The sequence below is a fragment of the Harmonia axyridis genome, chromosome 3 (assembly GCF_914767665.1).
Source record: "Harmonia axyridis chromosome 3, icHarAxyr1.1, whole genome shotgun sequence".
Taxonomy (NCBI): Eukaryota; Metazoa; Arthropoda; class Insecta; order Coleoptera; family Coccinellidae; genus Harmonia; species Harmonia axyridis.
In genome coordinates, this window is record NC_059503.1 from 4,375,687 (window position 1) to 4,403,624 (window position 27,938).

The 27,938-nt window shown below is 37.4% G+C and overlaps 1 protein-coding gene across 3 annotated transcripts in view; it reads right to left on the reverse strand.

The window, feature by feature from the left end:
- Positions 1-27,938, reverse strand: part of LOC123675874 (transducin-like enhancer protein 3-B) — a 170,369-nt gene that overhangs the window by 63,502 nt on the left and 78,929 nt on the right. For all 3 annotated transcript variants that reach the window (XM_045611416.1, XM_045611414.1, XM_045611415.1), the window contains exon 5: positions 21,453-21,590. In XM_045611416.1, the coding sequence (XP_045467372.1) occupies positions 21,453-21,590 (138 nt within the window). The remainder of the gene's footprint in view (positions 1-21,452; positions 21,591-27,938) is intronic.

Below are 27,938 nucleotides of genomic sequence, written 5' to 3' on the forward strand. Positions count from 1 at the left end.
TGTCGGCAAACTTTGCGAGATCCCCTTTGAAAAATGTAATTGGATTTTTCCGTCATCTTATTTCTGGCGGTATTCAATTTTCTTGTTCTAAATTCTTAATATGAAGATGCGGGGAAAAAGAGAGAGCATTGCGAACGGGAGGTTATTTTTAATTTTTGCTGAGGAAGCCGCTTTTGAGGGGGAGAGGGGAGGCCAATTGCAAGGAATTCTAATTAAATCTTGAAAAGATCGTCGGTAGGGTAGACAGCGGCAATGCTGTCTTTGTTTGCAGTTGAGTGGCTTCTTGAAGTTTTTTTTCTGTTATTATTTTTTTTGTGTAGTAGCGTTATTTGTTTTTGAACTTCTTTAACTAATTGAGTTCTTGTTCAGTTCTACGCTATATTAATTGCTGCCGTATACCGGCAATAGGGCTCAGAATTTTAACTACTATAATTATATTTTGATTGAAAGATAATTTAATTGCTTGTGATTTTATATTTTTGAGCTATTCATTCTTGAATGTTTTTTGATGTGGTTAGTTTTCATATTTCAATATCAAAAATTAAAATACCATATTGTTTTTATAGGAGGTTAAATTTAATTTGGAAGGGGTCACTATATCGTTTAAAATCTACTAGAAACATCTTAAATGAAAAAACCTCAACTTTTCCAATTATTTAGAAAAAATGATTTTTCAGCAGGTCGATTTTAATTTAGAAGGGGTCACTATTTTGTCAACAAACCACTAGATGAAACTGACACAGGAAACATGTATTGCATTGGATCGGTCCCTACTTGATCGAAATCCATTATAAATCGAAAATTAAAAAAAAAAAATATATCTTCACTTTTTCAATTATCACAAGGTTATTGATAATGTAAAATCTAAAGAAGTTACTATGTAGGGAACAATTCTAATTTATACAATTGAAAAGTGAAAATACAATATCTGTCATTTTATTTCCGATTTCAAATAGTTGTTACATCTTCAATTCAGTATTTTCTTGACAAAATGTGCATTCCCATTTCAATTTTCCCGTTTGTCTCTGGTGAGTTTTTTTTGTTTTTTTTTAATGAAACGAATATTCCTTTCAAAAATCTATATTTTAAAAAACATCACTCATTTGACATTTACTCAGAATACACAAACATTGTATTACTTCCATAAAATATATTATATAAAATAATAATGATATTCGAATATAACAAAGATATATTTATAGTAGTTTTGGAAGGACAGTGATTTATTTCGTTCTCATTTTTTAGAGGTGGCGTTCATCTGCAAACAAGTTAAAATTAATAATGCTATTTCAGATTGGATCTTAATTAAATTAATTTCAAATGAAATTGTTCAAAATATAGAAGTTTGTCATGTGAGGAATATATAACATAGGTGAATTCGCAATTTGTGATGAATTGGATAAAACATTCAAACTTTTGAAATTCTCTAGAAAAACATTTTTGAATACAATAGGAGATATTGAAATGTATAGGAAATGAATAATTCGCTCAGTAAGGACTTAACCCCCTTCCCATTAAAGACCCATTGTTTACTTTGATTTATTGAACTATCAAAGGTTTAGTATGGAATAGTTGTACAAAATAGTGGGTAAGATTAAAATTACTTCGGTGCGTGTAGCACCCTGACCACTTGGTTCTCGAAATGTGCGTAAAACGTTGAATAAAACAATTACAATTTTATACCTCGAAAAACCTTTGATGCGATTGTTGCTTTCATATGTTTTGACGTGAAAGACTTCCACAATGATCCTTAACATTACTTCGTTTTGGAAATACAGTTTTCAATGAAATACAACTATGAAATACCGATGTATGTATTTCATAGTTCAAGATTGTCTATGAAATACAACTATGAAATACAGCAATTAGTATTTCATAGGTTTATTTTATTTTTATCTAACTATGAATTACATTTTATTGAAAATCTTCAACTATGAAATACGACAGTCTGTATTTCATAGTTTTCTGAATCCTAAAATTGATACAACATTTTTGGAATCCTTTCAAAACTTTTCTTCGTAATCGGAACGACAACCGCCGGCCAAAAGGACCCAGAAAAGCCTCCAAAAAATAATGAGACCCCAGATTGTGCAGAAAAATACGTGAGGCAGATGAAATCCACGCTTCCGGTCCCATCAGGAATTTTTTTCGCCTGGAATTTCACGGTTCCGCAGAAACGCCGACATTTCACGGGAGAAGACAAAAACCTTCGGGATCCTTTGTTATTCATGCTACGCCGCCCCGTAGGCAGCGTTTTGGGGTTTATAAAAAGGGAGACGACCCCGATTCCGACTAGTCTCGGTTTCTTTTGGTCGAAGGATGCGGGGAGATTCAGATTTATATCTTTCGGGGTATGATTCGAATTGATGGAAAAACGTGGCGAGAGAATGAAGAGAAATGGGGGAAGGTCGCACCCCCTGGAGGGTGGAGAGGAGGTGGAAAGGGGGTTAGGAAGGATCATTGGTTATCTGATATAAACCTCAGCGTTTCGAACTAGGATGGACAGTTAGATTAGAGGTTTAAAAGGGTGTACACTACCTTTCTCACTAGTAGGTATTCACGGCTTGACTTGATATTCAAGCTACTTGGCTTGAGCTTGACTTGAAATCAACTCAAGTTCAAGTCAAGTAGTAGTTTTTCAATGTCAAGTATTTTTTTATTAAGTACTTGACTTGAACATTGAAATACTACTACTTGACTTGAACTTGAGTTGATTTCAAGTCAAGCTCAAGCAAGAATATCACGACAAGTAGCTTGAATATCAGGCCAAGGCGTGATTCCCTACTCACTAGGTTCCTCAGTGCAAATTTATTTTGATTCTGTGCGGAAATCTCTTGATCGATTGGTTCAAATTTTGGATGAAACCTTCGTATGACATTTTAAGATGAAATCCATCATTTTTTCAACAAAAAAATTTATAGTTTTCCTTTCATATCACTTACAAAATCGAAAGGTTTTCCAATCGTATCTGAATTATATGATGAATATCAAAATTTCTGAAATGTTCACATTCTGATGAAAAAATACATACCTACACTCTATTTAGAGTCTTTCAAAAAAACAATTCATACGTTTTCGTATATTTCAATTAGAAAATAAGGAAAAGAAAATTATTATCAATGAATGGAAGTACTACCAGCTGAAAAGCGATAAGTGACAATTGGGTTGAAGTAGTGTTTCCAAAAAAATTGGTAATGCCATGATAATGAAAATATTCTGAAATTCTTGAAATAATTGAGACACAATTGAAAAATCTTTCAGTTTTCAAAGTGACGAACTATGAATTTTTTGGGAAAAAAATCAGTGAATTAGAAAAATTTTATTCATCGATAAAGTAAGTTATGAAGTTTCTACATAAGAGAAAAATTATTAAGTTTTACTCATCTGATAACTCTCTAAATCATAGAATATTTTTCGGAGAACAAAATCTCAGTTTGATTTGTTTTGGGTTGATTTCAGACACATACATCTTTAAAAAATTTAAATAAAATTGTTAGAAAAAATGAAGAAGTGAGATTATAGAATCACATAATACTATATTTTCAAGACTTGGAGGTTCATTTGAATCAAGTTAACGAATTCGAACAATCAGACCAAAGCTTTTGACTTCTCATCAGTGCTTGTCACAATCCTCTGAATAATTCGTCAATCCTTTTTTGCTATATTTGACTTTATCCGAAGGACCAATTTGAGTTGTTTCCCTAATACTTAGGCAGTCCCATTCAACAGTCTATCAACCTTCAATCGGGGAACAGTTTCAGAATAGATAATATGAATATGGCACTCAGGTGATAGTGTTGTAGATAAAACTTCTTTGTTTCTTTTTTTTAATTATTGATTATAATATATTTAGGTTATTACAATAATTGATCAATTTCTATGCTCTTCATTGAAAATGTTTGTATATTTCTGAAAATATCCCGCCAAATTCCGCCTATTAAAAAAAAATGCCACGTTGCCAAATCAACCCACCGTACGTAAATATAATTCCCTAGGCGTGAATTACAAAGCAGCCCGCGAGACCTGGAAAACCTAAGTGCCGTCCCGAAAACTTTTTTCCCGTATTCCAATAACGTAGCCTCTCCCAAAGCTCCGGGGCAAACTCTCTCCCCCAAGCAAGCACTCAGCGGGTCGGCGAGTCACCCTTAAGAGCCGTAATTTGTCCAATCCCCTACCCTCCCCGGGCTGTGCAACGCTGTGGAAGGGAAAAAACCCTCGGCCGGGCTGCAAATGTAGTGTAAACACGAGTCGAACTTTAAATTGAGCAGAATGGATCCGCGACACGTGACAAGAAGTTATATTTCCACCCCCCTAGGACCTGGAGGCGCATCTTCGACCCTCCAAACCCCCCTCCACTTGTTTGACTCTCTGAGGTTGCCATTATTTAAATTTCGCACTGCTGGCGAGAGAGAGCCTGCAAATTGATTTCTTTAGCGTCTTTTCCGCCCCCTTTTTTTCCTGTTTCGCTTAGGGAGGGGGTTGAAAAGGGGCGCTGATGGATTTCCTTATAATTACGTTTTTCGGGGGTTGATATTTAATTAACTGGAAAATGCGGGGTTGCTCTTAACGTCCAGCTTGATGAGGTTAGGTCGCGCGTCGTTATTAAGATGAATTTTGGGAGATTCTGGAAAGGGTTCCTGAGGAGGAGATATTGATACGAGGAATTTATTACTCAATTTTAGCGGCTGACAGATTGGCAGATTTATTTCAGGAGCGTTTGGGTTTTCTTCGGGGTTTTACGACTCTTACGTGATGGGTGTTCGCAGCGTGGAAATTAGTTGTTGGGGCTTTTTTCCAAGAAGCTTTATTGAGTGATTTATTGCCTTCATCAGCGTGTTTTGGTCGACTATTCTCGATAGAGAACCAGCAGATGAAGAAGCCCTTGAAGGTTATTTCAAAATAAAGATTTTCTTAACGATTCTTCTTCTTCTTTATGTGCCATATCAGAGTTATCCGACGTTGGCGATCATCATAGCAAAGGCTTCTCGATCTTCTGTCATATGAAAAAGTTGACCTGCATTTCGAATGTCTGTCCAGGCTCGTATGTTTCTCAGCCAAAACATCTGTTTTCGGCCTACACCTTGTCGACCTTCGTAACGATCAGCCGTTGCAAAATGATCAGAACTTCTTGAAGCTATGCTGTGGTAGCCTCGGCGGTAGCATCCCTCATTTTCACTTTCAACGTCTATTCCAGTATTTGGAAATCGATGGATCAGATTATCGATCAAGAGAATCAGGAAAGAAATCATGAATCACATTTTGGCGATATGACATCTTCCTTGTGAAACCCTTTCTCGGCTAGAACAGTATCCAACAAAACCAGCTTCTTTGAAGGTGATCCAGACAGGAAAAACATGATTGAGCACGACCAATTTGCCTTCTAATTCAAGTTTCTATCCCTCAAATAATTCCACACAACCTAAGTTGCAGTTAGTATTATATGGTCTATCAGTACCAAAAAAATCAGATCAACCAAGATTTGTGGCTTGATAGTGCTGGAAACCCCCCCCCCTGTGATATATTCGGCAAGTTCAAAGGATACAAACGGCGCTTGGAAATTAGAATTCTGCCAGCACCTGAGCCGACCCAATGTAGCACGTTGTTCCTTAATCCAGTCAAACAGAAGGGGTGGGGGTTGGGGCATCAGACCTGATATGGAACGCTGCCACCTGAATCTCAATGTTCTCTCTTCACCCTCCCCATTCCTTCGGATTCACGTCGGACAAGTAACATAAGTCGAAACGGGGTTGGAATCGGTGTTGCCGTTCCTTAGGTTTTAGCAGAGGATCTACAGACTCATTATTATTATTTTTTTTTTCATTTAAAATTCGGCTGCAAGTGATTGCCAAGGTAGGAGCCTATTTCGAATGCAGAGACGAATTTATTTACTTGAAAGGTAATGCGAAGGACATAATTCTTGAGAGTAACTTTTTATTGAGTGAAGTGTTACATATCTCTTGAAATTAGGGAATCACGGCTTGGGATGATATGCAAACGTCTTGGCAAAGCTATAGCCAAGTAGCTTGAGTTGAAATCAACTCTCAAGTTCAAGTGAAGTAGTAAAGTCGATTACTTAATAAATAAATACTTCACTTGGCATTGAAAAACTATTACTTGACTTGATTTCAAGTCAAGCTTGAGCCAAGTAGCTCAAATATCAAGCCAAGCCGTGAATCCCTACTTGAAATTATTAGCTTTGGAAAACAGTTACTTATGTCTTCAGTTTTCAACTTCTTTCGATTCTATTCTTACTTCTTTTATATTATTTATTCGGTGTTCTGCCCTTTTCACTAAATAATCCATCTGGCAACACCGATCCCGATGCTTTCCACGCCATTTCTTTCCCAATTCACGTTCGGGCAACGTAAGTCGAGAGGGTGTTGGAATTCAGAAGACGCGCGAAAGGCGAATGGAGATGTGTGGGCCTTCGATTGCGGATTTGGGTCTCGGAGCGTTTCCTGGAGTTATTTCCCTCGCTAATGGATGGATGGGACGTGTATTCCGCTTGTGTTCTGGTTTGTTTTCTCCTCTGGCTCCGGAGAAGAAAAGGTCTGTTCGGGATTTCGGCGTGTTGAATTGTAAGAAGGATGATCCGGTTCTTTGTGTCTCAATGGGAGGGTATTGTTCTCGAAGACAAGTGGTTTTAGGAGGACGGCGCCACTCGTCACATGGACTGTGGGTCAATTTTTATTGATACACACTCTAGAAAAGCTGAAGACGAATTTTTGCATCTCAAATTTCAAGGTGGTGGTCCACATAAAACAATCTATTGGGATATTTACTTATGTGCAATATTGTTGGCAAAAAGTGGAAAAGGAAAGGCTATATGACCACTGAGAGTAAAATCAGAAAATTTGAGACAGTGGTGAGGCCTGTACTGCCATTTGCTGTAGAAACAGAGCAGAAACTGCGAAAACCAAAATAAACTGAAATGAAGATCCTGAGTTCACAACAAGATCAAATTAGGAGCGAGACCATAAGACAAGAACTCCAGATACAGGATGTGGTGCATTTTGACAAAAAGAGGAGACAATGTTGTAGAGATCAGGATGAGCGAGAGCAGATAGACAAAATGGGCTAAATACCAAAAACCCATCACCAAAAGACCTCCTGGCAGACCAGCTAAAACATGGTATGAAAGCTGGTCATCAGCTTCACAACTAAGACTGAACAAATAAACAATCTTGAAAGGCAGTCAAGTATGGACAATAATAACCCCCGGTTTCTGAAAGATCCTCAAATCTTTGTTCAACTAATACAACATTCAACTCAACAGCGATGTCAATGTCAATCCATTTGGGTTTCTGAAATGTTGTATAGTTTAGAATTAACTAATCTATCTGGAGCCTTTAACTTGAAAAGAAAAATTAAAATGCGTTTCAAAAACCCAAAATGACGCTTGACGTACAATTTAAGTGTAATATTTGATCACTGTGTCAACTGGCAGAAGGAGTTAACGTTACTTTCAGCAACTCAAATGACGCTAAATCATAAAATTGAAAGCTATTAAGTTAGTTTTAGTTTAATTGGTCTTTCAGAAACCGGCCGTATATCTTATAAACAAGAGAAAGAAGAAGAAGAAAAATCTAATCGATTCTTCAATGGAAAAATAACCTAAACACATCCCCATCATCATCCTTTATTAACCTTATTCTTGAAGACAATTCACCTCTGAATACGCAAGACCGACAAGAGAGTCATCACCTTTGTAACATCGGGCGACGGGTCACAGAGTATCGGAAAGAGTCATCTGCCATCTGTCGGCCGGTCGTCTTTCTAATCATTACAAGCGGATAATTAACGAGAGCGCCTTGGGTAGATGAGCAACGCCGCCAATTAAATATAAATCTGAAGGCGCACGTATTAATCACAAATTACTTAGGTTGGGATTTAAATTACATCTCGCCGAGCCGTCCCGAGCCTGTCAAACCGTAACCGGCCGACTAATTAATTCGATACCGTGTTTTCCATATTACCCCTGCCAGTTGTGTTGCCTCCTCCGCGAGATTATACCTGTCTGAATGAGATGGCGTAGACTCATGTAGGGAGTCATTTAGTCGAATGATGACGAGAATTACCGATTTTAGTTAGGAGAATGTAAGTTGGTTCGAATGAGTGACTAAGACTGAGGAGATGATTTGAAAGTTTTATTGGAGTTTAGGACGACGTCTTATGTAGCTACTCGTGTCAACGTCTTTGTGGTTATGTTGTTTTATTGGATACTTCATGTGCTATTGTTGTGAAGGAGTTCTTGTAGTTATTTCGACAACTTTTCTCCTGAATTATTCGTCACAGACCTCTCAAATAAAAACGTTTTTCAAACATCAAGTTCCGATCTAAAACATACTGGGGTTTCAAGGGCGTAGCTCACGTCCTGGAGAAGTTGCAACCTCAGGAATATTATCAATTTTTTTCTCGAAAATTTCAGATTTTTAAGTGTAATTTCTGAAATGATGTACTGATCGCCTAACTGCAAGCATTTTCGTGATCTACATAGTTGAATCAACCAATAAAATGATACAATACTTCCATGAAGGAAATTTTAATTTTTTTCAATTTTCTAAACGTTTTTCAAACATCAAGTTGCCATTTAAAACATACTGAGATTTCAAGGGCGTAGCTTACGTCCAGGAGAAGTTGCAGCCTCTGGAATATTATCAATTTTTACTTATTTATCCATTCTGTAACGAAGATTAATAAAGATTCGAAGAATAGGTTTAATAATCACAAAAAAATTAGGACTAAAAGAAACTCGCTGTATTTCAAAAACAAAGCGTTTGCAGGTCCATGGATATAGAACTGTTTTTTTTTTTAATTATCCAAGGAATCTCTCATTTTTCTTGGTGCCCCCAATTTAGGAACACCCTGTATATTATGAAGTATCGTTCATACTGATGGTTGGTACAATAGCCATTCATAAATTTATAGACTTGCGCCTAGTGTGAACAGTTTCAAGAACAAACTTGACTTGTGGGCCTCACAGAATGCACTGTGTTTGTGAAATTGAATTCTTTTTTTTTTTTGTGATCTATTTTTCATTCAATAGCACGAATTTTGTTTTCATCCCTTTCTTCTTATAATTTTTTTTTCAATATTTTTGTAATCTTGTAATTTGTGACAACATTACTTATTTCAACATATTTTAGAGTTTACAGGCTAAGCCTTAACTCTGTATCACGTTATTATAATAATAATAATAAAATCAAACATGTACAGCCCCCCGCCTCAATTCCAAAATCACCACCAATCTCAGTATCATCCTCTATCCGATGCGAAGGACCAAAACGCGTAGAAAAAGATCGCTCCCCCCCAATTATATCCTGCTAATGACTGCAAGATAGCCGATGAAAGTTGAGAGCCGAGGACCTCAAGGCTCATCAATTCCCGAGGGACGTGGAAAAAGCGCCGCGCTCTACTACAGTCGTCGGATCTACACGAGTCGCGAGCATCGTTCCTCACGGCTCGTAAAAGAGATAGCGACACACAAAAACATCCCACTTTACGGAGCGACGCTCTCCGGGGCGGAACAATCAGCGTCTGCGACGCGTCCATTAGAGAGGGACGTCGGGCTCTGGGAGCGGAAGCGGGAATTCAGGGACAATTGCTCGAGATTGTTGGCGACGCGGAGACATGACCGGCTGCAGGAAAATTCCGGGAAGGATGGAAATATTTGATTAGTATGGCACGTAGTACCGTCCTATTGGAAACTGTGACGAACTTATTGTACGAAAGGGTGATCAAAGCAAAAATGACGGCAATTGACGGGTGTTTTTTTTTCGAGGTATATATCTTTAAGTTGGCATTAATGTTCAAGATGGCGACCGATTTAACAGCTGTCAAGTGATTTATTCTCAGTTTGGTTTGGCAATTCATCATGAATAGACTCACGCCGGAACAACGCTTGCAAATAGTGCAATTTTATTTCGAAAATAATGGTTCTGTGCGGAATACGTATCGCGCACTACGTCCATTTTATTTTGTTTAGTGATGAAGCGCACTTCAGGTTGAATGGCTACGTCAACAAACAAAACTGCCGCATTTGGAGTGGAGCTAATCCTCAAGTGTATTTCGAAACACCGTTACATCCAGAAAAACTGACTGTTTGGTGCGCTTTATGGGCTGGTGGAATCATTGGTCCGTACTTCTTCAGAAACGATGATGGCCAGAACGTTACAGTCAATGGTGATCGATATAGAGCCATGATTACTAACTTTTTCATTCCTGAATTAAACAACTATGATGTCCAGGAACTGTGGTTCCAACAAGACGGCGCAACATGTCACACAGCTCGTGCCACAATCGATTTATTGAAAGACACGTTTGGTGACCGCCTAATTTCACGTTTTGGACCTGTGACTCCAAGATCTTGTGATTTAATACCACTAGACTACTTTCTGTGGGGCTATGTAAAGTCATTGGCCTATGCGGATAAGCCACAAACCCTTGACCATTTGGAAGACAACATTCGCCGTGTTATTGCCGATATACGGCCACAAATGTTGGAAAAAGTCATCGAAAATAATATTTAAAATGTAATGCCACAAGATTTTCTTGCGGATAAATAAAATTCATGTCAATCGAATAATCCATCGTTGTTTTATTGCAATTTAAAGTTCTATAGCTCTAAAAAAAACACCCTTCACAACTAATAATATCTTTGGGGAAAGGGGGTATTTCCCTAAGGATGCTCCAGTGTCAGAGTGGGTATAAGTCAAATATGCGGTACGCAAAATTCGCCTTCAAACCCCTCAAAGTTCCGAAAGTGGTAAGTCATGAAAACGCTCTATGTGTACTTTTGGGCAATAAAATCCTCATTTCGCATACAGCTTCATCCTGCATCCATCTAGGATTCCCGGTATGATCTCCGCACCACAGAATAATCTAACAGTAACACGCAGAACCGTCATGCTAAAGGTAGTCACGCCGTATCGCGCCCATAAAGCATTCGGAACGTGTACACACATAAAAAGGGAACGGGAAAGGGTGGAAACTGCGGAAATAAAAAAGTGATAAAACGGTTACACCCCAGGAATGGCTGATGTATTCGGTTACTTATACTCAAAGTGTTACAAAGTATGACATGCCGAGGGCATAAAAAGCCAAACAACTAAATTCACATAAAACTTCGATAAAACACCCCCTTCCACCCGCTTTACGAGCTGCCCCTTCCGCTGCTCTCTTCTCCTGGTACGTAAGAAGGCTTGGAGGCAGTGGCGTTCTTGCCAGGGGGCACAGCTCTCCTAACAAGGTCGAGAAGAACATATTTACTTGAAGTAATGGGTTTTCCAATAAGACCCCCTCATCTTTTGACTTTTGACAACTGAAAATAGTGTCATTATCAAAAATGGAACGATACATGCTTCAACAACGCATTGCAATTGTTGAAATTCGCTACAAAATGGTAAAAGTTCAATTCCATTTCATCATTCAACATAGTTGCCTTCGAGGGCGATACAGCGATTATAGCGATTTTTCAACTTTTCGATACCATTTTTGTTTTGTCTAGAAAATAGGTCTCAGTTCCGGCGATTACTTCTTCATTGGCGCTAAATTTGTTTCCAGCGAGCATTCTTTTGAGGTCTGAGACCAGAAAAAAATCGCTGGGGGCAAAATCTGGCGAATACGGTGGGTGCAGAAGCAATTCGAAGCCCAATTCATGCAATTTTGCCATTGTTTTCATCGATTTGTGACACGGCGCATTGTCTTGATGAAATAGCACTTTTTTTTCGAAGGGGGCCGTTTTTTAACGATCCAATAACGCTATATAATGTATATATATATATGGATGGTCTGGCCGTTTTGGAGGTAATCAATGAATATTATACCTTGCGCATCCCAAAATACTAATGCCATAACCTTGCCAGCTGACTGTTGTGATTTTCCTCGCTTTGGATTCGGTTCACCGTGTGCAGTCCACTCAGCTGACTGTCAATTGGACTCTGGAGTGAAATAATGGAGCCATGCTTCATCCATTGTCTCATATCGACGCGAAAATTCAGGTTTATTGCACTTAAACAGCTTCAAAAACTGCTCAGAATCATTAACACGTAGTTGCTTTTGATCGATTGTGAGCTCGCGCGGCACCCATTTTGCACACAGCTTTCTCATGTTCAAATATTCGTAAATTATATGAGGTTCACGTTCAGATGATATATTCACAATGTCTGCTATCTCGATCAACTTCACTTTACGGTCATTCAAAAATATTTTGTGAATTTTTGTCATTTTTTCGTCGTTGACAGCCTTTTTTGGGCGTCTACTGCATTCGCCGTCTTCGGTACTCATTTCACCACGTTTAAATTTAGCATACCAATCAATGATGGTTGATTTTCTTGGTGCAGACCCCGGAAACTCTTCATCAAGCCAAGATTTTGCTTCAACTGTATTCTTGTCCCATCAAAAAGCAATATTTTATCAGCACTGATATTTTTTTTTCCTTCTTTTTTCAAATAACTAAAGTAGCTACACTGACAACGCAATATCTCACAAACTTATGGTCGGACTGCCGTAAAATTTTGACATGTATCGTTTGAAGGTTGATACTAACTAAAAAGAAGGAGAAGGCTACTAAAAACGACAAATTCAGTTCATCAGAAGACCGAGCCTCAGTCTTCTGTCTAGAAGCGCGTCTACGCCACTGCTCGGAGCCCATAAAATATTAATATACTTTTCTCTGGGTCGCAGGGTGAGCTCCTGCGCCTAATCAACATTCCAATCACCTCCCGACTTTATCGTCTAAAGGTTCCCGGCAATTCCCGACAGCGAAATTAAGTGGAGCCGGGAAATTTTATTCCCCCAAGACGGCTGGGAGATGTTGGGGGAAAAATCTTATTTCGCGCTGCAATCGATAGTGATGTATTGGGAGGCGTAGAGGAGGGCCAGATGGGATGCTGGGCGATGGGGATTGAGGATTTTCCGGGTGTTTCCAGTCCGGGAGTCCCGTGGGATGATCTTCTTGGAGGTGGTAGGAGGTTTTAGGGTTCGGGTAAGGAGTAGAGTGAGAGGGTGGATTTCTATAGTGATTTTTATTGAAAGATATAAGGTGTTTCTAAGTTGAAGAACAAAAATGATTCCTTGGTAGCTTGGATGCTGAGAGCGTCGGACTAGTGATTCGGGGGTTGCGGGTTCGATTCCCGCTCGGGGAGGTACTTTTTTCGGAGTAAAAAAACTTGTCTGTCATGTCAATATAAACATATATGTTTTTTGAGATCAGATCAGAAGCATAATCATTATTTTTCAATTCCTCGAATCATTTTAAGAAAAAAAAAATTTTTAAACATGGTACCGCGCACGCTTTTCTTTTCGAGATATAGGGTGTAGCTACTAACTACCTTTACTACCTATATTCTTATTTAATGTATCGAAGTAATTTCATTCATAAATACATATATCGAAATTTTCTTTCTTATTCCTTCGTCTCAATTTTGTGAAATTAAATTTATTATTATGAAGACGTCGTCAACTAATTTTTGAAGAATGGGTAATAACGAAATACTGTATAAACCTCCGAGTACTAAACATAGATAGAGGGAGCATATGTCAATTACAGTAAGCAAATTTTGTCCCACATGAACTATCAAATTTGACATGAAGCGCGCGAAAATGAAAACATATCAGTGATAAGATATTTCACACACTTCGCGAGTTTCTCCACAAAGAACGCACTTCTTATGTCCCATTGTGAATCAACGTTTCATATTAATAATATATTGGAATAAATACCTAAATATATCAAAAATTCAAAAAACAAACTTGAAGCGCGCCAAACGACGTGAAACAACCGATGACACTAGGAGAGCAAAAGTTGCCAAACCTTGGATTTCAGCAGGTCGATGCAGAAAATAATAAAATATTCTGCTCATTATAAATTCGACAATTAGGAAAAATATCGAATTCCAAATATTTAAATTTGCATATTTAATCGGGAATCACTCAAATACATATATTTCATTCAATGTAATAAACATTCATAACGATATAGTAAAATTGTGGATTTGAAAATATATCACAATCCGACAACGTAATCTAACCATGTTGGGGGCATGTCTAAATCGCATATACTCCCTCTATGTTTATTACTGTATGGTACAAACTGAGCAATGGCTTGACATGTGCTATGCAGGCTTTATTTCATCGACAACAATGGTTGAAAGGTGATTCCGAGAAAAAAATTGGGACAAATATACTCGGTGTTTTAAAAAAAAAAAATTTGTCAAATTGAATATTTTTGTTTAGAACTTAAATTATACAACTTTCAAGGGTGCGAATACATTTCTGATCGAATTTTGTTGTTGATAATCAAAAATGACGTTGTATGCAATTTTCTGCTAACCATAAAAACCTCACCAGTTCATCTACAATTTCAGTAACAACAAAATGATGAAGTAAGTGCTTCGGTAGCTTCGGTATTGAATGGAACTTCCAGAGAACTACTTTGTTATATAAACATGGTTTTATCTTGAGCTTAATGTCCACGACATAATACAAACAAACCATTCATGCTGATACTAAATCAGGAAATCGGAAGATATTCATATTTCTCACTAGGCGATAAATAAGTTATCGGTCACCACAATGTCACGTCAATGATACTACCACTTTTATCGTAAGACGTGTGAAATGGTTGCAAATAACGCAGAGATAAACGTATCTCCGTTACGGTTCACAAAGCACCAGTAGCGGCTCGTCAATATGCATTATGAGTTAGCTGATAAATGTTTCAACTCTTCTTATCGCGAATACAATTTGAGTTTTTAATATGGCAACACTGTTTTATTTTTTGACATATCTCATGTCATTTGTCAATCAACTGAATAATGTCGTCTAAGAATTTTTCTCAAATTTTTCTCACAATTCACGATTAATTACTGATTAAAACAATTCAACAATTTCTGAACGTTGTTGAGGCTTGTTATTTTCCATGATTGAATGGCAAAACCTACTGAACATGAAAGACCTACGAAATGTCGAAAAATAACATGTAATATTGCCATTATAACCATTTTGAATTGTATCATTCTTTTAGAAAACCCTTTAGTTTTTTTAGAAGAAAAAGTGACAGTTATGTTGGAACTATAAATTGAATTATAAAAGTTTAATGAGTCTTCTTGATGAAGGATATTTAATATAAATCAAATAATTTGACAACTTTGTGTCTAATCCTTCACAATAATATATCTGTATGATATATTCAGTTTATTTTTGTCTTGGAATATATTCCAATTCTAAAAATGACAAATTTAATAATCAACCAAAAGAAAAATTCAAAATGACTAAAACTGTACAAATTGAGTAAACGGTTAATAAATTGAACAACTAAATTAACATAAAGACAGACGTACGTTTCGGAATTTTTGTATTTAATAATACAATTTTTCCTCCTCAGTGCCTTATAGTTCAACGGAATTATTAAATTTACAAACTTACCACGTGTATATCTACCTCAACAAAATTGCAAGTAAGAAACCACTGACTAAACGTAACGGTTGCTTTTGTGAGGATTCACAGAACAAGCCATTACTTAAGGTAGTCATAGATTTCTTCATTGTTATTCTTTTGAAATACATATACACATCGACATTTACAATTGAATAAACAATTTCAGAAATTCTAAATTTATCAATTGGTTGATACTGACTCTCTAATCATTTATTGATTAGAGAGTCAGTATCAACCAATTGATAAATTTAGAATTTCTGAAATTGTTTATTCAATTGTAAATGTCGATGTGTATATGTATTTCAAAAGAATAACAATGAAGAAATCTATGACTACCTTAAGTAATGGCTTGTTCTGTGAATCCTCACAAAAGCAACCGTTACGTTTAGTCAGTGGTTTCTTACTTGCAATTTTGTTGAGGTAGATATACACGTGGTAAGTTTGTAAATTTAATAATTCCGTTGAACTATAAGGCACTGAGGAGGAAAAATTGTATTATTAAATACAAAAATTCCGAAACGTACGTCTGTCTTTATGTTAATTTAGTTGTTCAATTTATTAACCGTTTACTCAATTTGTACAGTTTTAGTCATTTTGAATTTTTCTTTTGGTTGATTATTAAATTTGTCATTTTTAGAATTGGAATATATTCCAAGACAAAAATAAACTGAATATATCATACAGATATATTATTGTGAAGGATTAGACACAAAGTTGTCAAATTATTTGATTTATATAAATTGAATATTGAAAGGAATATTCTGATACAAATATTTAAGAAATATAGGTACCCTAAATAAGCAGATATACCGTGTTGGTAGATAAACCTATTTTTGAAATAGTTAGGTACATCTACTGTCTTAAAATTAAAACTAAAGTCTAAAAAGAAGAGCCATTTTCTCGTCTTTCGTTTGAGAGCGACGAGTCGCCACTGTTTACGATCGAAGGAAGTAGTTATTGAGAAATATGATTTGTAATGGGGTATTTCGTTACACGATATAACGATAAATCTCGGATAAGCTGAGAAAGGAGTTTTTTCGAATGAATGGACATGTTCATAATAATTCTGATAAGGGCATTTTTGAAGATGATTAGGTGTTTCTTTTGGCTTAACGGTCTGCTGAGAAAAAGAAGTTGGCCGCGACCAAAGGTTCGTTTAGGAATCAACGGAATATTTGGAATAACATGCATTCAACATCTAAATAACGCATTAAAAATAATTTGACAAAGGCAGGTTTGAAGTGAGAAATTTGATATAATAATATAATTGTTAGAATATTCAATGCCTACTTGGACTAAAAGTTCTTGAAGCAAGAACAAGAAACGGTTCTATTTTATCAAGTGGTCCTTGATAAAATAGCCTGACAGGGAAACTTTGACGGAGAGAGTTGATGCGGCATCCTTTACTGTATAGCATAATTTATGGCGGTTTGAAAATGTGAAAATTTGGACCTTCGCGGAAAAAATCATATTTTCCAAACTATTCATAGTAGATAATTGAAGAGTACACCATTGTATTGACAAAGGAACAATCTATTTGTAAAAAAAACTTCGTATGCTGATAAAATATTGCTTTTGATGAGAAAAAATACAGTTGAAACCAAATTTTGGCTTGATGAAGAGTTTCCGGAGTCTGCACCAAGAAAATAAACCATCATTGATTGGTATGCTAAGTTTGAACGTGGTGAAAGGAGCACCGAAGATGGCGAACGCAGTGGACGCCCAAAAGAGGCTGTCACCGACGAAAAAATAAAAAAAATTCACAAAATAATTTTGAATGACCGTAAAGTGAAGTTGATCGAGATAGCAGACATCGTGAAGATATCATCTGAACGTGTACATCATATTATTCACTAATATTTATACATTATTAACACGTTGTTAATGATTCTGAGCAGTGTTTGAAGCTGTGTAAGTGCAATAAACCTGAATTTTTGCGTCGATATGTGACAATGGATGAAACATGGCTCCATCATTTCACTCCGGACTCCAATCGACAGTCAGCTGAGTGGACTGCACACTATGAACCGAATCCAAAGCGGGGAAAAACACAACAGTCAGCTGGCAAGGTTATGCCATCAGTATTCTGGGAAGCGCAAGTTCTAATATTCATTGTATATTATATACAGTTGTGTGGTCACCCAGGGTGCAATTGACGCATGAATGAATGAGCACCCGAAAGCTCCCGAATTCACATCAGTGCTGTCCTCATTTTTAAGGGATTCCTCCAGAGATTGTAACTGAGAGAAACTATCCAAAGATCTAATTTGATAACTTCGACTATCCCCACCCCGATGATCAATACAGGCAGACGATAGAAACAACAATCCCATTAATGTGCAATGTCGGACCGTAGAGCAGAGTCTGATGGTGCAAGCGGGGCACGGGGCGTATACCCCCCACCCTCATGTCCCAGTTAGTAGCCGGGGGGACTTTTAATTTAAAAAGTTCACTCCAACGACGCGTCACTCACGTTGAATGCTAATTGGATTATGATGGTCCCGCTGGTTGGCACTTTTTATGGCGGCATCATCTGGCAGTCTCTTTTGTGCTCAGACGGACGGGTCGTGGCTCTGGCTCGATTAAAAATCGGGCGATGCTTCTTTTTTTTTTTTTGGTTTCCACGCGACGAGCTACCCACCTCTCTGCTCTGCGTTTCGTTGCCGTTAGATCGATTGGAGCTGAATTGAGGGCGTTGGAGTGATCGGGCGTTTAGGGATTGAATTATTAGGTGGGTTGACGCGTAGTGGGTGGAGTGCCTCAGGGTGGCCACCTTGGGCCAATATTATTTCTGAATTATAGTAATTCCGGGCGTTATTTCATCATCTTGTCAATTTTAGTTCTTTTCTTATCATTTCTTAATGACTACTATTATTTTGCTCTCCTTATGTCATATTATCGTCTCTATATTCGATCTGGAAACACTTCAGTGATTTTTTCAAACTGCTATCTTTATTCTGCGCATCTTGTAGAGAGTTTTCAGCCGAAGTTGGTTTATCATTTTCTTCAATTATTACTTGCGGAATAATTCGAAGAGGAAAATCAACCTCTAAGGATATATTACAGCACGAGTTTTGGAATGTATAATCCAGAAATCAAAATGAAAAAAATTCGTCCGTCTGAAGTGCAGCGCTTTTTGAGGAAATTATAAAAGATATTTTCATGAAATTTGGTACAAAAATCTGTTGTATTACCGCATTGATTCTCCATTCTCGTGATATCGATCTAAAAATGTTTCAGGCAGAAAATCAAGTACTCAAATTTAGAAAAATTCATATACTGAAATTGACTAGCAGGATCATGAAATCTCAAACCTGTAAAGATTTTTTGTACTGAATAATATAGTACATGCTTAATTAGTTTCGGAATGAAGAATTTCTCAAAATTTCAACTTTAATCTCAAATTGAACTAGCCTTGTGGCTTTCGAGTTGGCCTATTGACTTCACCGTTCCATCTTCGGATCAGAAAAGGGTTGAATGCTTTTGTTTATTGAATAATTATCGAAAATAACAAACCATTGTGTGAAATTTGCCGTGTTTGTTTCTAGCGATATCAGATTCATCGTATCCCTGCAACAATCCCAACACAACCATTAAAAAAAAGGAGAAAGGAGCAAATTCCAATCCAGATACGTACATCACGTCGTCTTTCTTTGTGGCTCTTCCGAATTTTCATTATTTCAGCAGCGTCGAGCGGGGTCCCACAGGAATCCCTCGATCCCTGCCTTCCCGACCATAGAATAACGTACATCCACTCGGGAAGGGATTGAAGCGAGAATTCCCATTTGCAGAGCGCTCTGATGTGAACCCGGAAACTTATGTTTACGATTTTTTGCCTAGTGAATATTTGACGATTTACTTGGGCTGCCCCACTTTTAGAGCAATTGAAAATAAATCAAGGGAAGAGCACTGAAGTGAAGTCGAGAGATTTTGAGCGCAAGTCTTTCATGTGTCTTCAGCACCCTTGAAAACCACAGGCTCTATATAGGTGTATGTGATTTTCAAGGGCGCATAAAGGGCTCGAAAGCTCCTGACTTCACGTCAATCCTTTCCTAATTTTTTTTGGTATTCAATTCTTCAATTTTCTATGGTCTTGATGAAATGTTCAGCGAAATTTTTGCACGGAGCTTGACATGATTATTCTATATATACATGCAGAATCTCAACCCAATCAGATTCGTAATTATAAAAATATTGAGTATTTCTTTTATATTTTTCTTAAATTTTCTGTGGCTCTGATGATGCTATCCATATGAAATTCCGCATAACGATTGGAATGATTGTTCTGAATATGCACGTACAATTTCAACTTTATCAGATGTACTATCATTATACCAGAAATGTTGGATATTTCTTATTCGTTATTAGTGTCGAATTTTCAATGGTTTTGAATGCATGATGAGCTTCAAAATCTTCACGGAACTTGATATTTTCATTTTATATAATCACTCAAAATCTCAACTGAGTCAGTTTTATGGTCAAAAAAATATGGGGTACTGCTTTTTAGATATTCGTCTTCAATTTTCTGTGGTTCTGATTAAGAGATCGATATAAAATTCTGCACAAGGCTTCAAATTGTCAGTCTACATCTGAATGTATATTTTCAGTTCGATCGAATCTGCAATTTTGAAATCAATAAAAAAACAAAATTTATGAAGATGGTGAATCACCTTCTTAGCTGAAATTTTGTCAGAACTGCTGAGAGGAATGCAATTCAAATAAGACCATCATCTGCCCCACCCTTTGCGAAGACCTCAAATTATTGGTTCAATTTCTAAAAAAAAATTTGGAGGAACAAATTCCCACCGACCGAAACTCCAGAGATCACAATCGAAACCAACAAAACCAAAACACGAAACCGACCCACGTGGGCCACCCCTAAAACGCGAGGGTGGCGCCCCCTCATGCGAGGGTAGCATATTTCGCATATTTACATTCGCCGGATACATCGGATGTTATGATAGCGAATCGAATCGGGGATCTATTGACTTATTTACGTTTCCGAACACGCACCCGAATGTACGGACGCGTGTTTCCGGATTTAATTATCCTTTCCACCCCCTCACCCCCCGGATTGTCACCGTCTCGGCACCCCATCAATAACCAGGAGTGTTTTCTGCTCTGTCGATACGTTTCGAATTGGCCCAATTCATCATTCCGCGGGATGCTGAGTGCCTGTGAACGTCAATTTGTCAACCTTGTTTCGCGTATTTGTATATTTATGTCGGAAAGGGGTGGGGGTAGGAATTGGAGGCGGTTGGAATACTAAGCATTCACACTGGGGTTCATTGCTTCTTCTTCTTCCTCATACCTCAGTAAGAGAGAAAGAAAAACCAGTCGAAATGATATATACACCTATTATATATACGTTCTATAGACTCTTCTGCGTCCTCATTATTGCGTATATACTCTATAAGATGATTGACAATCAATTCTGGACGATATAAAACTCGTCTTCTCATATCAATATTAGGAATAATCAGTTGATCTCTGTATCGATACTCTGCTTTAAGAAAAAAAGTAATATACCCATTCTCCCTAACACCTACGTCAGTATCCATCTTAATCAAGATATACATTGTATTATTGGAAACGTACAAGAAAAAAAACCCGATGAAATCAGAACATTGTTGTTAGATCAAACAGGAAATCCTTTGTATACGATTTGTACGAATATTTGCACAAACTCGCTTCGAATATAGGTTAGGTCAATGTGTAAATAAAGCAAACAAGGGCGAGAAACAAACTTCTATTGTAAACAACACGAAGTGCTATTGTGCAATGTGTTTTATATTTGCTCGTCATTTTATGACAGCCATTTTAGTGAGCACTTCTGATTTGTTAGGCAAATATCTGATTCCTTTCGAGCGTTCGTCGGGAATAATAAAAAATCCTTCTGATCCAATGAATAATACAATGCATTTCATAAGAACTGTCGATCGGATTGTTTAGAGCTAATTATTTGAAAGTTCACTTGGAGGTCGATCTTTGAGGTTGGAAAATGTTGTACTTACTCCTATGATTGCGTTAAGTTCTGACATTGTGACTTGCTTCGCCCTTTCCACGGCTGTAGCTACTTGTTGCTGGTGATCTTGGGATAAAAATGGCAGAATTTGGGCTATAATACCATTCAGTCTCTTGGCAATTTCAGTCTGAAAAAAAAATTCGGTTTAATCAAACTATCACAATGGATAAGCCTTCAAAAAAGTGAGAATAAAAGGCAACAACCACCCTTTTCATGTTTTCTAGATTTTATCAAGAATATGACATTTTGGACCAGAATATTATAATTGGATAATACCTAATAGTCTATCAGTGTCCATGAATAGTTATTATCGTTTGTCAAAAATTCGTATCATATCAATTTGTTTGGTTTTAAAAGATAAATTATTTATTCGGATATTCAAGAATTTAATAATAAAACTCTGGTTAAGAAAGATACAATTGGATGGGAAAGTGAATAAGAGAAAGCCAAAGCTATATCCCATCATCATCTAAGTAGTTTTAAGAGCAGCGAACATCGAGTCCCATCTGGAATATTATAAATTTTGTGAGCTCCTATTCATATCAATGGACTTGGCTTATGAAGTGTAAGGTGAGGAGTATATAAAGATATATTTGTCATTAATTGACTCCCACCAAAGTAGAGGAATATTATAAATTCAGTTGAAATGTTTATCTATTTGTTTGGTTTGTTGGAAGACATATTTGTGAAACTGTACTAAAGGAAAAAAGATACCATAATCTTCATGAATTTTAGGATAAATATTAAGAACAAGCTTTCTCTGGAATATTATAAGTAGAGTTATTGTCATATTCCACAATAAATCAGTCCATGAATATTTTCAATTGCGTTTCGATTCAAAATGTAATTCAGGCATGAAAGAGTCACTGGAAATCAATAGGGAATATTATAAATTTTGAGACCAATAGGGAATATTATAATTCGCCGAATATTCTCATTATAATATTCCGCTCAGTTCAAAAGTGCGCCAATCGGAATACAATTTCAGACCGCGATCAATCAAACCCGGATCGACGCACCCTCGAATAAGTGGAGAATCTCCCTCCCTTCGGCCAGAAAGTCACGAGACATATGATGAAAAATAACCCCGTTAACATATTTATGGCCCCGAGAATAGAGGCGGCAGTCCCCGGAGCTCAGAATTTCCGAATCCTGCGAATGCAAATACGAGCGCTCGCGTAATGTATCCCCATATATTCTTTTTCCGCTACCGTGGATCCTCCCGCTGACGAGTGTTTGCACGGCGCAGTGTAAACAATGTGTTTTCTCTATTTATTTTTCCGGTTCAACTCGGCCGCTTCTGCTTTTTCATTTCGACTAATTGAAAAAACGGACGGACATTGTTTGGGGGGGTGGGGGGTGTACGTTAGGGGGAATCGGCGTTTTTAACCCGAGTGGATTTATTTTATATCGTAACGGGGTTCCGTTTTATGGCCTACTACGTCCGCGAAATCATCAGAGGGAGGGGTGGGGGGTTCTGAAGGGGTTTTGAGAGGGGTAGGTTTCGGTTATCGCCGTGTTTTGGTGTCTATTTTGTTTAGGGGTTGATTTTATTGAGGCAGGTGTATGGGATGGTTTGGTTTTAGGAGGGTGTAAGTGATTGAATTTTTTTCGTCCTTTTCTATCCTAGGTTTCTGTGAAAGTTTAGAACCTTTATGTTTTTTTTTGCAGGTTTTATTACTGCAATTCATCCCTGTTATAAAGGGTGTTTTTTTTAGAGCTATAGAACTTTAAATTGCAATACAACAAAATGGATTATTCGATTGACATGAATTTTATTTATCCGCAAGATAATCTTGTGGCATAACATTTTAAATATGATTTCTGGCATATGACCGCCACGGCTGGCTCGGATATAGTCCAATATGGACGTCCAATTTTCGATGACTTTTTCCAACATTTGTGGCCGTATATCGGCAATAACACGGCGAATGTTGTCTTCCAAATGGTCAAGGGTTTGTGGCTTATCCGCATAGACCGATGACTTTACATAGCCCCACAGAAAGTAGTCTAGCGGTGTTAAATCACAAGATTTTGGAGGCCAATTCACAGGTCCAAAACGTGAAATTAGGAGGTCACCAAACGTGTCTTTCAATAAATCGATTGTGGCACGAGCTGTGTGACATGTTGCGCCGTCTTGTTGGAATCACAGCTCCTGGACATCATGGTTGTTCAATTCAGGAATGGAAAAGTTAGTAATCATGGCTCTATAGTATATACCGAGCACCATTGACTGTAACGTTCTGACCATCATCGTTTTTGAAGAAGTACGAACCAATGATTCCACCAGCCCATAAAGCGCACCAAACAGTCAGTTTTTCTGGATGTAACGGTGTTTCGACATACACTTGTTGATTAGCTTAACTCCAAATGCGGCAGTTTTGTTTGTTAACGAAGCCATTCAACCAGAAGTGCGCTTCATCGCTAAACAAAATGAAATGGACGTAGTGCGCGATACGTATTACGCACAGAACCATTATTTTCGAAATAGAAATCGCACTATTTGCAAGCGTTGTTCAGACGTGAGTCTATTCATGATGAATTGCCAAACCAAACTGAGAATAAATCACTTGACAGCTATTGAATCGGTCGCCATCTTGAGCAGTAATGCCAACTTAAAGTTATATACCTCGAAAAAAACACCCGTTACAATTCGACTTTTTCTTCACTAGGAAATTATCCAAGTTGTTCGAATTCGAAGTGAAATTTCGAAAATTCATCTCGGGCCGTTCCGGTCCTGCCCCTCCCAGTCTCCAGTGATCCGGCAAACTATGGAATGTTGTCGGTTGTCCGTGGTCGGCCGCAGAACAACAGTGACGTCACACAAAGTGGTCGACCGCGCGACGAGGCTTGCGGGCGCATTAACATTAACATATGCAGTTGCCCGGCAATTTGATATAATGCATCCGTAATTGCGATCTCCATTGATAAATGACCCTACACGTATATCGACGTGTTCCCGCGATACTATACCGATTGTCGCGCCACCACTGTCGGTCGCTCATTGATGAATAATTAACTATTAATGGGTTACCCCTCTGACATCCCCTACCCCGTTCGAATGACGGGGTGATTAATATTCAGATGGGATGGTGTCGGTGATACGCCACTGGAATTAAAATTATAATATTCAGAATTTGATCCGAACGTTTTGAAGGCTAAAAATTGAGGGGTTCAAGTTTCGAAATATCCATATCTCCAAAAGTTGACTATGTAAACTCACGGTATACGCTTTATTAGTGTGACGTCACACACCGCCATTTTTGGTTCTCCTGTCAGTGTTCGGAATCCAAACAAATAAATTGTCATTCAAATTAATACGGTGTCGTTGAAGGAATTGGCTTATTTTCATAAATAATAGTATTTGAGGAACGATTTCAGTATTAATTGATAGACAGAAGGAACGAGGTTAATACCAGTAAGTTTGAATCCTGTAGCATTCCCCAGATTTGTACAAAGCCGTGTTTATTAGTTGAACTTCAAGTTCGAACTTACTGGCATTAATCTCGTTCCTTCTGTCTATCAATTAATAGTAAAATCGTTCCTTAAATAATTCTATTTATCAAAATAAGCCAATTTCTTCAACGACAACGTACTAATTTGAATGACAATTTGTTTGTTTGGATTCCAAACACTGACAGAAGAACTAAAATAGCGGCGTGTGACGTCATCACTAACAGAGCGTATTGTTAACGTGTGTTGACAGGGTAGTTCTCAATACAATGTTTTTTACCGCAAAGTTCTAACCCCAATAATTTTGGAGTTATAAAAATTGGTAGTTGATCAATTTCCTCAATTTCAGAGCTGCTCTTACAGATACAAAACCCGCAATAAGTTAGGCGACAAATCTATAAGATGCCTTATGTGTCTTAGATCCTTGATAGAAAATTATGAGATCAAACAAAGCCTGGAGGTTTCACAATATCAAGAAACTTTATATCTTAATTTGTTATGATTTAAAGTGTTTTAATTTATGTTTCTATTTCAAAAAGTTGATATTTTCGGTTCCTTTATACAATAACTTCAATAAATAAAAGTATTTTTTTGCAAGGTTCCTTCTCATTTCATCATTTTTTATTGATGTGACACTACACGATAAAACTGCAAAAAATCAAGTAGCTTGATATGATTCAAGTACTTGATAAATAAATACTTGACTTGAGATTGAAAAACTACTACTTGACTTGAAATCAAGTCAAGCCCAAGCCAATTAGCATGAAAATCAAGCCAAGCCGTGAATCCCTAGATGCAACTTTCAAAACTACCCCATCGTTGTCATAAAACACCTCAATTTACAACACAAAACTAGATGTCTCCATCAATCTCCAATTCACGCCTCAAACACAACGCCATCACGCAAATCTTGTAGGAAATATTCCATTAACACGTAAAAGCCAAAACACTATGGAACACACCCAATATTACCCCTCTATCTCTCTCGCGGCGAGAACACACCACCCCTTCTATCTCTGAGACTCGTCAGGATCAAGGGGATGCTTAGGAGCTTGACTGAAGTGCGGAACTTGTTCGAAAAGAATGGGGTTGTGGAATTCTGGCGTGATTGAACCGGGGAAGATAATACGGGGAAGATAAACATGTTGACAGGGTGAAATTTACACATGACTATGAGCTGATGCGGAAATTTTATCTACCCTCAATATTCTCGCGATGGTGTAAGCTTCGAGCTTAGGGGATGATCAGATTTTGCTCTCTAAGGAATGATGATGTGAGGTAGTTTTGGAACAATACGTTATGAAATAGTACATATATTATATTTCCGAATTTTGATGTTGAAGCGATGTTTTGAAATGCTAAACTTTAAGGACTGAAGAGACGCTTATGTTTGGGATTTGGTAAGTCTGTCGTCAAACACCTTTCATTGGCCCGGAACCTTTCTGCGGTGTAGACAAATGTAACTACAAGAAAGAGTTTCAGGAGAAGGAAGAAACCGAAAGAGAAATACTTGGAGGGAATCTTCCTGTTTGGGTCACTCCAAAAAGTTTCTTCGAAACTTTAAAAATATGCTACACCTTCTCACTGGATTCCTCACAGGGCATTGTGCAGATTCTGTGGGGAGGAGGAAGAAACTCCGGATCACCTAGTGACTGAATGCCTCGCCATCACTAGCCAACACAGAACCTGCTTTGGAGATGAATCTTGTAGAAGTGAGGAATTGGCCTCATTGAAACCATCGAGATATTGGAGTTCATTAGAACTCTGGAACTGCAAGGCGAGCTGTAAATCACGTTATGGAGAGAATAGCTCTGATGGGGGTACAATAGACCATTAGGTCGCAGTGAAACGAAACCTCCTTAATTAAAGCTTAATCTTAGAGCTCTTTTTGTGTGGAATTTTGAGGGTAGATAAAATTTCCGTATCAGCTCATAGTCAGTGCAGCAAACCTAGTCCGTTCCTGGCATGACAAGGATAGACGGAATTCACATTCACGTCAGGGTTGTCACATAGACATGCCATCGGGCCTAACTGGTTAAACCAACTTTGTGTATGCAGGAGTCATACCTAATGGATGTCGGTAACCGAGCGGAGTTTGCTGAACGAAACTAGCTATTAACATAATTTTATTAAGTCTTCTATCGATGACTTCCAGTCATCTTCCGTTGGTAAGACACTAGCTGAAGGTATATTGTGTTTTGATCCATTGTATTCAGGAAAATTGCATGATATTATCATAGACACATCGTTTCTAATTAGACTTGAATGAATATAATACCATTCTAAATGAGTTTGATGATATTTCACTTTGTCGAAAATATAAATACAATGTGACAATACGAGAAACCCCATGAAGTATAAATAATATAAAAAAATTAACATAAAATAACGAAACCACTAATAAAATGCATTAGTAGAATCGATATACATATTTTATTGGATAGTGGCTATATTAATTGGAAAACCAATGGGAATAACCATTATCAGTATCTGCAGGATGTGGTCGAAGCTATTAGAAAGTGGCAGATCAAGGATAATCTCCATCATCAATTATATGATTGAAGTCATCTATGAAATCTACTGCAAGTGATTGCTCAACAGAATAAAACTAATAGTTAACATGTTTCCAGTCATTGAACATAAATTACTGATAATGATCTTTAGATCAACTATTTATTGATAGGTTGTAGTAGTATATTTCTTTAATTTTCCCCTTTGGTCGTGGATTCTTCGAACAAAACACTATTGCAAACTTGGAAATGATCAGAAACTTCAGGAATCTGCTACGTCGATAGAACTCAGGCCTCTGATTCGTTTGACGTTGAATGACGCCAATTGTGAAGTTGGCCATTGGTAAATTTTGACTCTAGCAGCTACGTCATCTTAGGAATATCCAAACTCGCACGTATCTGAATAGAACTTTGTCATTTGAATTATAAATGATTTTTTCAAGGTGAGAAAGGAAATAAGGCTGAGTATGTATTTTTATCTAGTCTTTATATAATTTTGGAAAAATGTTGCT